Here is a 16,125-nt window from a genome sequence, read left to right as displayed (position 1 = left end):
TGGGCTAGCCGGAGTCCTGCGAGAACGGCCTCGTACTCGGTTTCGTTGTTCGACGCCTTGAAATTGAGCATTAACGCGTGCTCGAGGATTTCTCCGGTGGGGGAACGGAGTATAAGTCCGACCCCGGATCCCTGATTTGTTGACGAACCGTCGACGAACATTGTCCATTGCTCCACCGCGGGAGTGGGATCGTCGAGCTCGGGTGACAGTTCGGTGATGAAGTCAGCCAGAACTTGTGACTTCAGACTTGGGCGAGAACGGTATTCGATGTCGTACTCGCTGTGTTCGACTGCCCATTTTGCCATGCGCCCGGATTGAAGGGGGCTATGAAGGATGGTTCGGAGCGGTTGATCGGTAAACACGACGATAGAGTGTGACTGAAAATAGGGTCGTAGTTTCCGTGCTGTGACGATCACTGCAAGAGCCAGTTTCTCCAGCGTGGGGTATCGCGATTCTGCGTCGTTTAGTGCTTTGCTTGTGTAGAAAATGGGCTTCTGGTCTCCGCGATCGTCTCGGACTAGCACCCCGCTAATTGCCGAACTGGAAACCGAGACATAGAGATATAGTGTTTCGCCGTCCTCCGGTTTGACCAAAACTGGGTGGCAGGTCAGATATTCCTTCAACTGGCGAAAGGCGATATCGCATTCCTCGTCCCAATGGAAGTCCTTATTCCCGCGAAGAGGTTGGTAAAAGGGGAGGCACTTGTCCGTTGAACGGGCGATAAAACGGTTCAGAGCAGCGATCCAGCCGGTCAGGCGCTGTACTTCTCGCTTGTTGGTCGGTGACGGGAGTCCTAGTATGGCTTCGATCTGCTTAGGATTTGCCTCTATTCCCCGTTCAGTGACGATGTACCCCAAGAATTCCCCCGAAGTTACTCCGAATGTACACTTCGTCGGGTTTAGTTTCATCTGGAATTGATCCAAGATGTCAAAACATTCTGCCAGGTGTTGGACGTGCTGTTCCGCGATCAGAGATTTGACCAGCATGTAGACCTCCATGGTTTTGCCGAGCAGATCAGCGAACATCATGTTTACCAAGCGCTGGTTGGTTGCTCCGGCGTTTTTTAGTTCGAACGGCATCACTTTGTAGCAGTAGGTCCCCCTATCTGTGATGAATGCCGTTTTCTCGCGGTCAGCTGAGCTCATGGCGATCTGGTTGTAGCCTGAGAAAGCATCCATAAATGAAAGCAACTGGTTTCCAGCCGTGGCTTCGACGAGACGATCTATGTGCGGCAGAGGAAAGCTGTCCTTAGGGCAAGCTTTGTTGAGATCGGTGAAGTCCACGCAAACTCTCCACTTGCCGTTTTTCTTTTTGACCACCACCGGGTTAGCCAACCAATCAGGGTACTGGACTTCCATGATTTGATCCGCCTTGAGTAGTCGTTCCACTTCGTCTTGGACCGCTTTGGCTCGATCCGGGCCTAGGCGCCTGCGCTTCTGTCTAATCGGCTTGAACGTGGGGTTGATATTGAGCTTGTGGCACATGACTTCGGGGCTTATCCCCACCATGTCCTTTGTTGACCAGGCGAATGTGGAAGCCCGAGATTGCAGGAAAGCGATCAGCTTAGCCTTTATGCTTTCATCGAGTTCAGCCCTGATACCGACAGTTCGCGAGGGGTCGGAAGGGTCAATATTCGCCTGTAGGATCCGACACTCCGGAGACTTGAGGCGATCTCGCTCCGGCTTTCGGGGACCGGTGAGATGGTCCCCGCTCTGTAATTGCTATGCGGCCTCCATCTTCCTCTGCTTCTTTTCGATAACAGAGTAGGCTCGGGCCACCCTCTGGTCGCCGTAAAGTGTGCAGATTCCTGTAGGAGTTGGGAATTTGAGGCAGAGGTGATAGGTCGACGGTATGGCCTGCATTGCATATATCCACGGTACCCCCAAAATAGCGTTGTAGATTGGTGGTGCGTTAATGACTGCGAATTTAGTCTTCCGGGTTACTCCACCAGCTCGTACTTGTAGTTTTACGTCTCTCATCGACATCTTGGTGACCCCATCGTAGCCCGTCAGCGTTCGAGTTTTGGGTTTTAGTTGGTCTGGTGTGACGCCCATTTTTTCTAGCGTTTGCCAGCAGAGTATATTGACGGTGCTCCCAGTGTCAATCAGGACTCGCTCGACGTCGAAGTCGCCCATCGAGACTTCGATAACCAAAGGGTCTGAATGGGGGTGTTGGATCCCTTTGGCATCCTCCGAAGTGAATGATATCGGGTCCGAACAGAGTGAAGGCTCGCTCGGAGCAGTTTGAAGGGCGCAAACTTGTCGTGCCCTCTTCTTTAGTGCGCGAACGGAGTCTGCGCAGTCCTCTGGTGGACCAAGTATCATGGTTATTCGTCCAGGGGGAGGAGAATTGACCCGCTCCGGGTTTTGTCCCCTCTGTCGTTTGGGAGGGCCAGGCAGTTCGTCTGCTTGGGGCGCCTCCTCCTGATGATTGGCGGGTGCTTGGTTGACCAGCTGTTGGGCTGCGTTGGGTGGTCCATCATAACCCCGTCCGCCGCCTGCACCACGGCCTCGGTTAGATCGTCCTCCGCGCCATCCCCCTCGGCGACCTCTGCCTCCACGAGCGCTTTTTGGCTGATAAGTAGCTTCGACTTCTCCAGAGAGATACTTCGCGTACAGGTAGTTTTTCAGGTGGACGCACTCTTGTGTGGAGTGACCGGGGTACATGTGAAAATCGCAGTAGAGTTCCTTCGGGTCGGATGGCTGCTTCTCTTGATCGTCCACCTCGGAGACTGCGTGGATGACCCCCTTTTTGCGATCCTGAGGTTCATGGTGCTTGCGCGGCTCGTGGTGTTCGACCCGGTTTTTAACCTTAGGGGGATGCGATGGTTGTTTGTCCTGGGTTTTTGCGGCTATTCGGGCTTCCTCCTCCTCGTCCAGTGCGAATCTGGAGGCTCGATGCAGCGCGTCATCGAGGTCCTTGGGTTCCCGGATGTTGAGGTCTTTTCGTAATGGTGATCCAGGGATCAGGCCCTTTCTGAAGGCTGCCATTGCCGCATCTTCCAGGACGTTGACCTTTGTCAGCTTTTCCTTGAACCTGTTCAAGTAGTTGGCGATGGGTTCTCCCCGTTCCTGGGCCATCTCCCATAGATCTGAACTTGTCACGCCTCGTTCGATGAGGATTCGGTAGTTCTTGAGGAAGGCCTTAGATAAGTCATCGAAGTTGTCGATCGAGTTTGGCTCGAGCCTTGTGAACCATACCAAGGCAGGACCGGAAAGGCTATCTACGAATAGCTGACAGCAACCGGCATCTCTCTGTTCGTCGGTGAATCGTGCCTTTGACATGGTTGCCATGAAGGATGTCATGAACTGGACCGGATCTTTGTCTCCTTGGTAGATCGGAAGCTTCAACTTGACGTTCGGTATGGCAGCCCGTGCTATCCGTTGAGTGAATGGTGACTGCCGAGTTACTTCGACGATCCTATCGATCTCGGGGGCCGTGCTGATAGCTCGATGGAGGAGCGTGTTCATGCCGCTAATCTGTGATTTGATTTCTTCGAGTTCGAAGCAAGGTCCAGAGTTCGCAAGGCGGGTGACCGGGGCGGTCGAGCTATCGTGTATCCGTAAATTCGGATTCGTCGGTCGAATGCTCGACGTTGTTTGAGGGGGAGGATTCCTCTGCTCGAATTGTGCATCCGAAAAGTCGAGACGACGAGTGAGGCCACCCAAATTGAGTGCTGGCGATTGTCCGGCAGAGATTTGTGACGGGGTTGTTTGGATTACAACGGCGTCAACTCTGCGGTTGGTGTCGGAGATCATCTGGTAGATCTCTTTCGTCATGGTGCCAAACAAGATTCTGAAGTCCTCCATGGAAATGACCTGCGGATTCTGGACCGCTGGCGTGGTATGAACGGGGAGGTTCCCGTTCTGTGCGCCGATTTGCTGCTCCGTTGTGCGAGCATCCGCCTTGTTATGGGTTTGTTCATTAGAAGGCTCCGTGTCGAGGTTGACTAGCTCTTCGGGAGTTCGTCCTGCACCCTGGCTGGTTTCCCCTTCGGATCTGACCCCGACTGGGAGTTCGGTGGAGGTTCCGACCAGGTTTGCCGTTGTGTTCACGCGATGACGGGAGTACACGGCAGTGACAGGCCTAGTTGATGCGCCACCTAGTGTCGCGATGTCATCTTTAGAAGGCGTGATGCCCGTGAGATCGGGCGTGCGGTTTGTTTCGGGGACTTCGTTCACGATGGAAGACATTATTGCAAGGCTTTTTAAGGAGAGTTTCCTAGAGAGTAACTTTTCTAGAGACGATTTGCGTCCCCACAGACGGCGCCAATTGTAGAAACTAGGTTTCCACAATGAATTTGTTTAAGGAGGGAAACAAATTCAATATGGTTATTTCTCTAGAAAATAGATCTAAACCTTGAAATTAAGAGTAAAAGAGAAGAACTCGAAAGAATTAGGGTTTATTGCAAAGAACGAAAAGAGTACTCAATTATTATATTGGATTCTGGATGATCTACAATGGAGAAGTCTCCCCTTATTTATACATATTCGTAGATCTCTAAATATATTAACTTTCCTTAGCGGACGAAGTGATATATGGAAAACTGCCTCATTCCTTGAGTCGGCCGCCGCGTCGAAGTGAATGTCGGTTCCTTCTTCTCCAAGATTATACTTCGTCCGAATTAACTCCTAATGACCTAATTGATCCCCTAACCGGATTCCCGGTTAAACAATCAATTAATACTTCTGGTTTAGTTCGGTATGTCGGGGTGCTGAATCCTGCACCAACATATATTATCTCTGACTCCGCTTCTATATGTATATATACACTCATGTGACCTAGTTTCTAAGTGTAAAACCTTCTAAATTAGAAGATTAGTAGATGTTTTATATCATAAGGCAGAAGATTGTAAATCAAAGAATTGTTGTATGAAGATTAAAACCAATGTTGTATTCTGCTCATACAATAATTATTCAGATGGAAGACAAGAAAAAGTAAATAAATGTTGACTGAAAAAAGAAAAAAGCTGTAACATCATGATGATGAGCAATTCCAAAGATAACCTGACTAGTTGTTCTTCAAGAATCACAGTCTTAATAAAGACCACAACTGTTGAAACCAGTTGCCTCTGATGTTTGGTTTTGGTGTAACCATGATTAGCTCCTTGCACAATTTCCAGCTTGTGGTTTGGTATGAAATTTGCAAACTCCTTGGCATCTTCAACTGGCACAATTTCCAGCTTGTGGTTTGGTATGAAATTAACCTGACTAGTTGTTCTTCAAGAAACAAAGAGAAGAAACCACAGAGTGGAAGTTGGTGCACTATTTGACGCAAATCGTGGAAATTTCCAAACCGAACGGTTAATTTGGAGTAATTTTTTTGACGGATACACTAAAAAGCCCATTTAATATCCGGACTAAAATATTTTACTAATTACTGATAATTACATTATGACCCGCATTACACAGGCCTGGTCAAATTAACCGTACCCGATAACCGAACCCTGTCATCCTTAATGAGCTGCACCTAAAAAACGTGCTTGACCGCCAGCTGAACTTTACCATAAGAAAGAAAACAGAGTCATACAATATCCTTTTAACCATCATCCTCCCAGTAGTCTAGGTAGTCAACTCTCTGAGGCTGAAAGCTTGATATATCGCCTTGACCCCAACCTTTTTTAACCCTTGACAGAGATTTTAGTGCAATGCCACTACCGTCATCTCTGCAATATATCAATTGATAGAGAACAAATTCATTAGGTTTCCGGAAAGACATTTGAAACGAGTCTCTGAATGTGAACTCACTGGAAACCAATGAGTCTACTGCCTAATAATATATACGAATGTTTACTCCAAATCTGGGAACCTTTTTCTTCCTTAAAAGAACCAGAACTTCAAAGGAAAAAAGCAAAAAACTATGAAATTTCCAGTAGAAGCATCTTATGATACCTAATGAAATGACGCCTATAACAGGAGAAACAATAAAAGATGGCAAACCAGAAGGAGAAAGTGTCATCCATACCTGTGTAATATATTCTGCCAGTTGTTTCCATCATGCGTATTATGCTTTTTCTGGTGTAAATCCCATGCATTTGGATCGACTTTGTTTGCTACTTCACTAACTGAAGCCATTTCCATCATCTTCTCAGCAAAATTATCTGCTTCTTTCTTGTTTCCCATCTTACCTAACCCATCTATCACAGGCATCAATGCTGCAGGGTCAAACCCATATCCTTTGTCTATCATCTTATGCAAAATTCCACTAGCTACTTCTAGTTCATCCTTCTTACATAAGGTCTCAATAAGATCTTTATAAAGAAAATTCCCCAACTCAAAACCTCTATCTAAAACAGCTTCAAGCAATTCTGTAGCCTTTAAGAGTTGCCCTGCAGCTAGCAACTCATTAAACATCAAGCTGTAAAGGACTTCCTTTTGTCCACAGATGCTTACAGCAGTCTCAAAGACTTCATGGGCCATGTCAAAATCAGGGACCTTACAGAACGCTTCAATTAAATATTTGAAGGAAAACACATTTGGGGCTACGTTCTTTTGCATCATTTCATCTAAAAGGTTAGTTGCATCTTCAACTTTTCCTCCCTCACAGAGATACTTGATTGCAGTATTGTAGGTGCAGATATTAGGTGAAATGCCCTTTTCTTTCATCTCATCCATCAGTCCATGAATTTCAAATATCTGATTTTTTATGCCTAAGCCCAGGATCAGAGAGTTATAAGTCTCCAGGCTCTTATGACAACCTTTCTTCTCCATGTCTTTAAGAACGCGAAATGCAGATGATATTTTCCCCTGTTTGGAGAAATGATGGATGAAAATGTTGTATGCGACAGAGTCCGGTTGCAGTTTCTCTCCCATCATCTCAGCAAACAAGTTTTTTGCTTCACCGAACCTTCCTGCTTTGCACAAACCATTAAGTAAAGTTGAATACGTGATCAGGTCAGGCAAACAATTGTTCTCGATCAAGCTATCATCGACCAGTCCAATATATGAGTTGCCTAGGTTACCAAGAGCAGCACTTCCATGCACCCGCATTCCCTTAACTATCTCAATCGCTTTATCTAATTCCCCGCTGTCACAGAGTCCATCAATGATAATGTTGCAGGTGACAGTATCTAGTCCATAACCTTTTTCATTCATCTTCCGCAGCAACTCTTCTGCTTCAGATATTCTCCCCATCTTCCAAAGACTATGGAGCAAAATATTGCAAGTGTAAGCATTTGGTAAGCAACTATTCCTCATCATCTCCTGCAACAAGCTTTTAGCTGCGTCGACTTTCCCAACACTGCAATAACCATGTAGAAGGCAGCCATATGTTACAGCATCCGGGGAAACACCATTTCTTTTCATCACTCCAACTACCGTATTTGCATCGGATAGCATGCCTAATTTGCACAATCCATCCATCAAAATATTGTAAGAGAAAATACTTGGCCCTATTCCCTTATCAATCATTTGCTTTAGGACTCTTTCAGCCTCTATAAACTTCCCATGTCTGACCAAACCCTGCAGCCAAATATTGTAACTCTGCAAACTAGTGAGATCATCATTCTCTCTAATCGACTCAAAGAGGGTCTTGGCATCCTCCAGCAACCCTACCTTGCAGAATCCTTTCAGCATCAAGTTATATGTTATACTATTGGGACGAGGAAGACCAAGATACTCATCAAGCTCCATATCACTGAAAATTCTAGACGCATCCAAAACCTTTCCTTCTTTACACAGCGCTGATATCCTCGAGTTGAACGTTACAATATCAGGAACCAAACCTTCCTCTCGCATCTTCTCCACCAGCTTTTCGGAATCATCGTTCCTACCTTCCCTACAGAAGCTAGAAACGATGGTATTATACACAACTTTATTAGGCAAAACCCCAAAACTTCCCATCGAATTCAACAACTCTAGTCCTCTATCAGGCAAACCAGCTTTACAATACCCACGAACCAAAATCCCAAAAGTAAACTCATTTGGGTTACAACCTTTCTCAGGCATTTCGTCGAACAACTCACGAGCAGCATCCACACAACTTGAATCACACAAAGCACGGATCAACAGATTAAACGTATAAGTCTGTGGAGCAACCCCACACAAAACCATATCTTTATACAACCACGAAACGAACTCCACACGTCTTTCCTTTATACAACTTTCAAACAACACATTATACAAATAAATCCCAGGTTTGTTCTCAGGGAACCGCGACCGTACTAACTGAAACTGCGGGAACGCCTTATCAATGTAACTCGATTTCGCGAAGATCGAGACAACGGAGAGAAGAGATGAAGAAAGCTTCGTCTTTTGGAATGACGACGAAGAGAGTATAAGATTGTGAAGGTCTTCGATTTCTTTGTGCATTTGAGCTCGAACGAGGATACGAGCGATCGTAGGAGCCGCTGCTAAAGAGATCACATGGCTTTCGTCTGAAGGAGAAGAGGACACTCTCTTGAAGATACTCCATGCTAATCTCGGATTGTTCGTGTTCTTCAACAAAGCTTTCACAAGTGTACCTGACTGTTCCATGGATCTACAGTCTACAGAACTGAAAAAAAATTCAATTTTTCCAAATTGGTCTTATAATCAATTATTAAATTAAATACAGACCAAAACGTATAAGATTAATAACTCGAGGGCTATTTTGTAAATAACAAAAACATAATCTTCAAAATTGATCTCATAAATTATATATAGGTCCAAAATGTAATAACGGATAAAGTATTAGGGCTATTATGTAAATTAAAGAAGTTATAGACTAAAAAGTAAACGCTTTTACTTCTTCTTCTTCTTCCTCTTCTTCGTTGTCTCTCGATCATCTTCAGAAGAATCTGATTCCGATCAATAATTTTGCAGAAGAAGATGTCTCGTCAAACGTTTTCTCTACTGAAGAATCTTCGTAACATCACAAACGGTTCGAAAATTCAAACCCGATCCGTGACTTACATGCCCAGACCCGGCGACGGGAAACCAAGACCGGTGACTTTAATCCCAGGAGACGGAGTTGGTCCGTTGGTTACAAACGCGGTTGAACAAGTGATGGAAGCGATGCACGCTCCGGTTTACTTCGAACCGTTCGAAGTACACGGAGACATGAAGAGCTTACCTGAAGGATTACTTGATTCGATTAAGAAGAACAAAGTTTGTTTGAAAGGTGGGCTTAAGACTCCAACACCTGTAGGTGGTGGTGTGAGCTCTCTCAATGTTAGTTTAAGGAAGGAGCTTGATCTCTTTGCGTCTTTGGTCAACTGTTTCAATTTGCCTGGTTTAGCTTCTCGTCATGAGAACGTTGATATTGTTGTCATTAGAGAGAACACTGAAGGTGAATATGCTGGGCTTGAACATGAGGTTGTTCCTGGTGTTGTTGAGAGCCTTAAGGTTGACATTTTCTCACCTTTTTTGGTTACATATATGATTTTGATTGATCAATGTTTAGAATTGAGTTTAGGTGCATAGAAGTTGTCTTATTTAAAGATGTCTCTGATGCTGATGTTATGCTAGGTGATCACAAAGTTTTGTTCGGAGCGTATTGCAAAGTATGCGTTTGAGTATGCTTACTTGAACAATAGGAAGAAAGTTACGGCAGTGCACAAGGCCAATATCATGAAACTGGCTGATGGTTTGTTTTTGGAATCTTGTCAAGAGGTTGCTAAGAAGTATCCAAGTATAGCCTACAACGAAATCATTGTTGATAACTGTTGTATGCAACTTGTAGCAAGGCCAGAGCAATTCGACGTCATGGTAAGTGTTTCAGAATTTACGATTGTATCTGTTTCTCAAATCTTCTCTTATTTACATGAATCTGGTTTGCAGGTAACGCCCAATCTTTATGGTAATCTAGTTGCAAACACTGCTGCTGGTATTGCTGGAGGCACTGGAGTCATGCCTGGAGGTAATAATAGTCTGCACTAAAATCACAATAGAGAAGTAGATTCTCTTACTTATGCTCTGAAGTGCTTCTATAGGAAATGTTGGGGCGGAGTATGCAGTCTTTGAGCAAGGTGCATCAGCAGGAAACGTAGGGAAGGATACGACGGAAGAGCAAAAGAATGCAAACCCTGTGGCTTTGCTACTCTCATCAGCCATGATGCTTAGACACCTTCAGTTCCCTTCATTTGCTGACAGGCTTGAAACAGCTGTGAAGCGTGTTATCTCTGAAGGAAAGTGCCGGACTGAAGATCTAGGCGGAAGCAGCACTACTCAAGAGGTCGTTGACGCCGTTATTGCCAATTTGGATTGACTTGACAATTTTCAACTTCCCCCCCCTGTGTAATCATCACACGTCGGTATGATTGACACTTACAGGAAAATACTTCTAGTGTTCCACATTCTTTCGAGATAACTCGAATTGGGATTTCAAATTTCAAGAAAAAATAACATGGTTTATGATAAAAAGTTACGTTTTTTTTTCCCTTTCTTTTTGTGTTCATGTAATATGCAAAGTGCAATGTGCAAACTGCCTCAGAGCAGTACCTTTTTGAATAATGAAAAATTACGGTTAACTTCATATCAATGTTTTATTATTTTCTAGTTGGTAACCACACATGTGTCCAAAGGTGAAGTGTTTCCAACATAATAATGGTACAAGGACGTGATGCTACAGGTGAAACAATGTCTTTATTTTCAATCCCAACTGTACTTAGATTCACACTCATAATTAATATAACAACAAAACATTACTAGAGAAGATAGAGACAAAGCAGCGCACACTGAATCAACACCATCACGAAACTGAACCTTGGGCTGAACGTTGACGCATAGTTACCACTACCAGGGCTAGCAGAATCTGTTTATCAGAGAGTAACCAGGTTATTAAGTCATTAATTGTATGCTATAACCAAATCTGAAGAAACGTGGATCAAACAAACCTGGACAAGTTGGGGTAAGTACGGTAAAGATGGTCTGTTTGGAGTAACCAGCATAGGCGCAAGTACGAGGTCCGCAAGAGCTGCTAGTTGACGTAGTAGTCGTGTTGCCTAGAAACAAACCCTCAGCTCCTTCGCACCGTGAAGGCGGGCAAGTTGCCCATGTCGAATTCGAAGGCTTAACCTGAGCTGATGGTTCACAGCTTAAACTGATAACAAAAGACAAAACCAAAACCATCAGAATCTAATTTACTTAAAACACACAACATAACTCCAAGATTATCCATCACACTTACGTCCAATTCTTTGAAGCGTCACAGGAACACTTGATGCAAGTGTTTGCAGTAAAGGCGTATGAGTTGTTTGACAGAAGTAGAGGAGCATCCAACGAGTCGTTCCTCACAGAAGAGCTACAAGCTGCAAAATAAAGTTCAAAGTTCATAACTTTCTTTCTCACCCAATCATCATCTACTAAAGTCACAGACTTTTCATTTCACAAATAAAAATCGTTTCTTTGATCTAAACTATTACCAAATTCGAACCCATTAAGACATGATCAATAAAACTCCTAAAGTCACAAACTTTCAAATCCAAAAGCTCCAAAAAAAATTTGTAAACCTTTGAGAGGGACGTTGAGAGGGTAATCAGCAAGAAGCTGAGCGTCGCCGGAGATTCCATTGAGCTGAGCCAGCGTCGTGTTGTCCGTTCCAAACTGAGCAGCGATCTCACCGAGGGAGCTCCCTTGTTTGACCACGTGTGCATAGTGAACAACATCTTCATCTTTCAACTTATCACAGCTACAGGGCAAAGGGATCCAAAACTTTTGACCAACATCAATTTTACTTGGGTCGGGGATTTTGTTCATATCAGCGATCTTCTGGTAGGCAACCAGACCTCCGAACACCTCAGTTGCGACGAGGTAAAGCGTGTCGTCTTTCTTGATGGTATACTCGATGTCTCTGTTCGATACACCTGTTCCGTTGGAGCAAGAGCAATGGATTGGGATACGCACGACTTGATTCGGGTTCACGCGCTGGTCAGGTTTGGTGTCGAGTGGGAGATTGTTAGCTCCGAGGATCGAACGGAGGTTCTTGACGGCGAAAAGGGTTTGAATATTGACGAGGAGAAGAGGAAGGGTATAACGGGAAGTTTCCATTTTTAGGTCGCCGGAGAGTTCTCTCAGGTAATCTTAGATGGGTTTTGGTTATGTAAGCTAAGGACAAAGAAGAGAGAGTTGACGGAGAGAAGACTGGACTTATTCCACTTTGACTTTGTGAGACAATAAATGAGAACACAACCAGAACAGTCTGTGGTTTCACATTGTGCTATCTCTCTGTTCTTTAATGAAAGTGTTGGCATTTGCCACGCCTGACTTGTCGAGAGGAAATTATAATATCATCATAACATCATTGACGAGTAAAGTAGTAATAGTAGTCATTTTTAACACTTCTTCTTCTTCAATTGAAGATTGGCATATTAAAGAGCACTAGTACTTAACTGGTCGAGGTCGACGATCTTTTATTTTTATTTTTTTATCAACCAAACACTACTAAAAAAATTCCATGGTTGGTACTCCGAATCGGAAAGAAATTGTTTACAAAAAACAATTGTAGAAATTAAAGATTTAAACGACCGAGCAAGACAATCCGTCCTTAGATTCGAGGAACATGTAATATTCGACAAAGAAAAGAGTGGAAAAGCCACCCTTAGCATGTTGAAATCGTCTAGAAGATTAGAAAAAGTGGGTCAATCTTCAGGAGATTGAATCATCCCTACTAATTCTGCACAATCTGTTACAAAGCACTGACAAGCAATTCCGGATCCTTTCCAGGAACAATCTAATTGACTACAAAGATCCTGACTCGAAGTAGCCGAAGGAATCCCATAATCTAGTAGATATGCATTACCAGACAAATCCACTACCTGAGCCTGTACATCCTCCCAAAATAATTGATCACTTACAGTCTGATTGATCACCTCCTCAGGCTTAAGCTGTGTGCCTTGAAAAAACTTTTTTATTCCTATCCTTCCAAAACGACCACAAAATCCAAGGTAACCGATATAGAGAATCTTGATCATCCGAATGAGAAGATCCTCGCCTATAGATAAAATCCAGATTGGAAAACATAGACTCATAAGAGAAACCCCTAGAGTAACGTGAATCAGAAAAACCTCCCAAATTTGACGCGATCAAGGACACTCAAAAGAGCATTGTTGATTGTCTCACACTCTGAGTCACACCATTTACACTTAATATTACACTGAACCCTTCGATGAGCCAACCAATCCCATCACTGAAAGAGAACCAGAAGCAATTTGCCAAAAAAAATGTTTAAATTTTAGGTAATTTGACAATCTTTTATTTTTACACTAGAGGCGGGTTGTTGTATAATAATAGAGTATGTAAATTAATTTAATTTATTTGATAATCATAAAAAATAATATAACAAATAAATTTAAATGTCATTGATACTAGGATTTTTGTGCGTCCTAGCAGGTCTCAATTAACCTTATGTAGTTGTAGTACTTAAGGTGTCAATCCAAATGGGAAACTTTACTAGCAATCAAGATGCAATCAAGAAATCACAAGTCAAGCCAATTCAAAGAGAGCGTTTGTCTGACAGTCCTAGAATGATGACAATACAAAACGAAAATAAGTCACAGAATTAGAAACGAGAATGCATGACAAGAAGCAAAAATGAATAAAAACATAAAAGAGTCTAAGCATGAACTAAAAAAAACAAGAAACGAAACAGTCTCAGGAATGTAATAAAATCAGGAAGAAAGAGGTCCTAAGGATGGGAGTAATTGATGTCGGTGGAATATCCTAGTCTATAGAGTATTTAACATGCCACAAGCAAACCATCCCTAAACAATGAACATCATTTCTTAGCTAATCCAATCTCTTGACAGAAGCTACTCAAACTCAATCACTTCCAAACCTAGCTCTCGCTAGAGAAACATAATCGAGCATGGCATGAAAAACAAGTTCATTCACGTCAACAAACATCCTAGACAATTAATCTCTTAGGCTAGGAACGTAAGTCTCTGGCACTAGTTGGTCAGACATTTCATCGAACACCTTTTGGATGCGGAAATGTCTAAAACCCAGTTCCAATTGATCAGAGAGAAACTAGTATTTTTAACTCTAGTCCAGAAGGGAATCATACAATCAAAGCTTAAACACATTACATCCTAAGATCCTCCACCTAATCTATCCCATCCTCAAGAACTACCACACTACTCAGATCCGAAAATCATCATCAAAGATACAAACTCAAAAAACATTGAATCTAGCATCCTAAGATAGATAAAAAATGAGATGAACCAGTTTGTAGAAGAAATCGAATCAAAATACTGAAGAAATTCAAAGGTATCGGGATACAAAAGTGTCAAGCGTTTTCGGTGGCTAGGGTAAACCTTAAGGGAAAGAACAAAAACGAGATAAAAGCTAAGATGCCGAGTGAAAACTTAACAAAACCTATTTATAGGAAAAACATGGAAATCTCTAAAACATAAAACGACAATGTAGAACGTCGGTTCGGGAATCCTTCTCGGATGTGTCTTCGGGACATAACCAGGACATCGGTTTCAGAGCGTCAATAGAGTCGCATCGTGAGAGTGTTAATCGAGTCGCGACGTAAGAGTGTCGATCGAGTCGCGACGTGAGGGTGCTCAGAAACTGTCGATCGAGTCGCGACGTGAGGGTGCTCAGAAACTGTCGATCGAGTTGCGAGGTGAGGGTGCTCAGAAACTGTCGATCGAGTCGTGACGTGAGGGTGCTCAGAAACTGTCGATCGAGTCGCGACGTGAGGGTGCTCAGGAGCTGCTGATCGAGTCGCATCTTGAGGGTGCTCGAGAGCCATCCTGGGACGTTTTGGTTGAGTCGCATCTTGAGGGTGCTCGGGAGCTATCCTGGGACGTCTTGGTCGAGTCGCTGCTAACATCCGATCGAGTGGGAGCTCTCCTTTGCATGCGGGTCGAGTCGGATTTCTGAACGTACATGCATCCACTAAAACGGAGATAACTCATGAACCACGACTCCGATTGGTTTGAAATAAACTGCATTGGAAAGATGACTCAATTCTCTACAACTTTGATGAAGACGTCGAAAGCTGAATCCCAAAGTAAAATCTTCACTCGACTCGATCAAAGACGTGGAAGCTTGCGTCGCTGGATAGTGTAGATCGAGTCGCTTAACTGCTCTCCTGATTCTTATTTGCATTTGATGGTTTGGACACCTCCTAAAACACCTGAAACAACTCCAAAATGCAAGATGTGTGCAAGACCAATGCAAAGACTACCTAGATATGCATGTTGTGCAAAAGAGACTAAAAACAATACAAAGCAATGAGTTAAGAGAACAAAATGAATGACAAATGCATCATGAAAATGTGTAAAATATATACATATCAACTCCCCCAAACTTATTCTTTGCTTGCCCTCAAGCAAACAACCAAGAAAAAAGTATGGAAGAGAGGTTTGAAGATGGGTCTCAGAACCTAAAACATGCTGAATAGAGTAGTTAGAATCAAGGTCCTTGTGTTTAGTTCTGTGATGCGTGGTGAAGGAATTTCATTCGTTTGATCTACACATGCAATCCTATCAATCACCCCCTTTAACATTTATTAACAAAGAACCATGAATCAAGCTATGCAGTGTCATGGAACTCATTTGGCTAGGGTGAAAGGTTAGAGACAAATGTGGTCTCTTTCTCAAGTGGTTCCATCGATACATAACAAGGTTCTCTCATGAAAAGAGTTGAGCTTAAGAGAAGGCTAAAGGTTGAAACCAACTGATACATACAAGAGCAGCGCCCTGTCTACCCAAAGAACATTCCAAACCGAAGTTGGTCCTATCTCTACCCTTCATCAGAAACTTCATCTCAAACCCATTCTTTCATTCTTTAGATTTGGTCTTAGGAAGAGTTCACTTCTTATCACTCTAGCGGATTGGGAAAACTTTAATATCACTATGGTTCATTCTCTTTTCTTCTAAAGATTCTAGACATCTTAAGCATTTTCACTTTCTTTTCTTTGTCTAAATTTTTTTATTTCATGCTCAGAACCAATTATTCTTTTTACTTTGCTCACCCCAAATCCTTTACTAGACTTGTAAACTTTGAAAACACATCCCCTTCCTTAATACTTTCTACCCTTTACTTTTCTGCACAAATCCATACCCAATACCCAATATCAAGTCCTCACCTTGTCCTCCTAGCCCGGATAACGCGAACTAGAACTACACAGGATCCAACTCTTGTCGGTTAGAACCTAACACTTTTTAACAAGCTCAACTCGGAAAAGGCCTGACAC

At 43.3% G+C, this 16,125-nt stretch overlaps 4 protein-coding genes across 5 annotated transcripts; 1 reads left to right on the top strand and 3 right to left on the bottom strand.

Moving 5' to 3' along the window:
- Positions 1-1,721: 1,721 nt before the first annotated feature.
- On the bottom strand, positions 1,722-4,193 carry LOC104759914 (uncharacterized). Its single transcript, XM_010482786.2, has one exon. The coding sequence runs from the start codon at positions 4,191-4,193 to the stop codon at positions 1,722-1,724; it is 2,472 nt and encodes an 823-aa protein (XP_010481088.2).
- Positions 4,194-5,267: 1,074 nt separating this feature from the next.
- On the bottom strand, positions 5,268-8,715 carry LOC104747519 (pentatricopeptide repeat-containing protein At2g17140-like). The gene is made up of 2 exons (XM_087488344.1): positions 5,965-8,715; positions 5,268-5,665 (listed from the first exon to the last, which is right to left on the bottom strand). Exons 1-2 carry the CDS (start codon positions 8,472-8,474, stop codon positions 5,539-5,541), a joined length of 2,637 nt encoding a protein of 878 aa, XP_087344470.1. The 5' UTR covers positions 8,475-8,715; the 3' UTR covers positions 5,268-5,538.
- On the top strand, positions 8,660-10,452 carry LOC104747517 (isocitrate dehydrogenase [NAD] regulatory subunit 2, mitochondrial). 2 transcript variants are annotated; one of them, XM_010469161.3, is made up of 4 exons: positions 8,660-9,323; positions 9,447-9,686; positions 9,759-9,837; positions 9,911-10,452. In XM_010469161.3, the coding sequence occupies exons 1-4, from the start codon at positions 8,808-8,810 to the stop codon at positions 10,183-10,185; spliced, it is 1,110 nt and encodes a 369-aa protein (XP_010467463.2). In that variant the 5' UTR covers positions 8,660-8,807; the 3' UTR covers positions 10,186-10,452. The 2 variants fall into 2 exon arrangements, with proteins under 2 accessions (XP_010467463.2, XP_010467464.2); XM_010469162.2 differs by having other exon boundaries at positions 8,664-9,323; positions 9,459-9,686.
- LOC104747518 (lysM domain-containing GPI-anchored protein 2) lies at positions 10,438-12,381 on the bottom strand. The gene is made up of 4 exons (XM_010469163.3): positions 11,429-12,381; positions 11,107-11,227; positions 10,814-11,019; positions 10,438-10,731 (listed from the first exon to the last, which is right to left on the bottom strand). Exons 1-4 carry the CDS (start codon positions 11,964-11,966, stop codon positions 10,625-10,627), a joined length of 972 nt encoding a protein of 323 aa, XP_010467465.2. The 5' UTR covers positions 11,967-12,381; the 3' UTR covers positions 10,438-10,624.
- Positions 12,382-16,125: the final 3,744 nt, after the last annotated feature.

The sequence above is a fragment of the Camelina sativa genome, chromosome 15, assembly GCF_030686135.1.
Source record: "Camelina sativa cultivar CO46 ecotype springtype chromosome 15, ASM3068613v1".
Lineage (NCBI taxonomy): Eukaryota > Viridiplantae > Streptophyta > Magnoliopsida > Brassicales > Brassicaceae > Camelina > Camelina sativa.
This window is presented reverse-complemented; position numbering and strand designations above follow the sequence as displayed.

Coding starts and splice junctions, on each gene's coding strand:
- LOC104759914 (XM_010482786.2), bottom strand. CDS start 4,193: ATGTCTTCCATCGTGAACGAAGTCCCCGAAACAAACCGCACGCCCGAT.
- LOC104747519 (XM_087488344.1), bottom strand. CDS start 8,474: ATGGAACAGTCAGGTACACTTGTGAAAGCTTTGTTGAAGAACACGAAC. Junction 5,666..5,964: donor TGGCAGAATATATTACACAG/GTATGGATGACA, acceptor GATATATTGCAG/AGATGACGGTAGTGGCATTG.
- LOC104747517 (XM_010469161.3), top strand. CDS start 8,808: ATGTCTCGTCAAACGTTTTCTCTACTGAAGAATCTTCGTAACATCACA. Junction 9,687..9,758: donor CAGAGCAATTCGACGTCATG/GTAAGTGTTTCA, acceptor TCTGGTTTGCAG/GTAACGCCCAATCTTTATGG. Junction 9,838..9,910: donor CACTGGAGTCATGCCTGGAG/GTAATAATAGTC, acceptor GTGCTTCTATAG/GAAATGTTGGGGCGGAGTAT.
- LOC104747518 (XM_010469163.3), bottom strand. CDS start 11,966: ATGGAAACTTCCCGTTATACCCTTCCTCTTCTCCTCGTCAATATTCAA. Junction 11,228..11,428: donor TCTCAACGTCCCTCTCAAAG/GTTTACAAATTT, acceptor TTTATTTTGCAG/CTTGTAGCTCTTCTGTGAGG. Junction 11,020..11,106: donor GACGCTTCAAAGAATTGGAC/GTAAGTGTGATG, acceptor TTTTGTTATCAG/TTTAAGCTGTGAACCATCAG.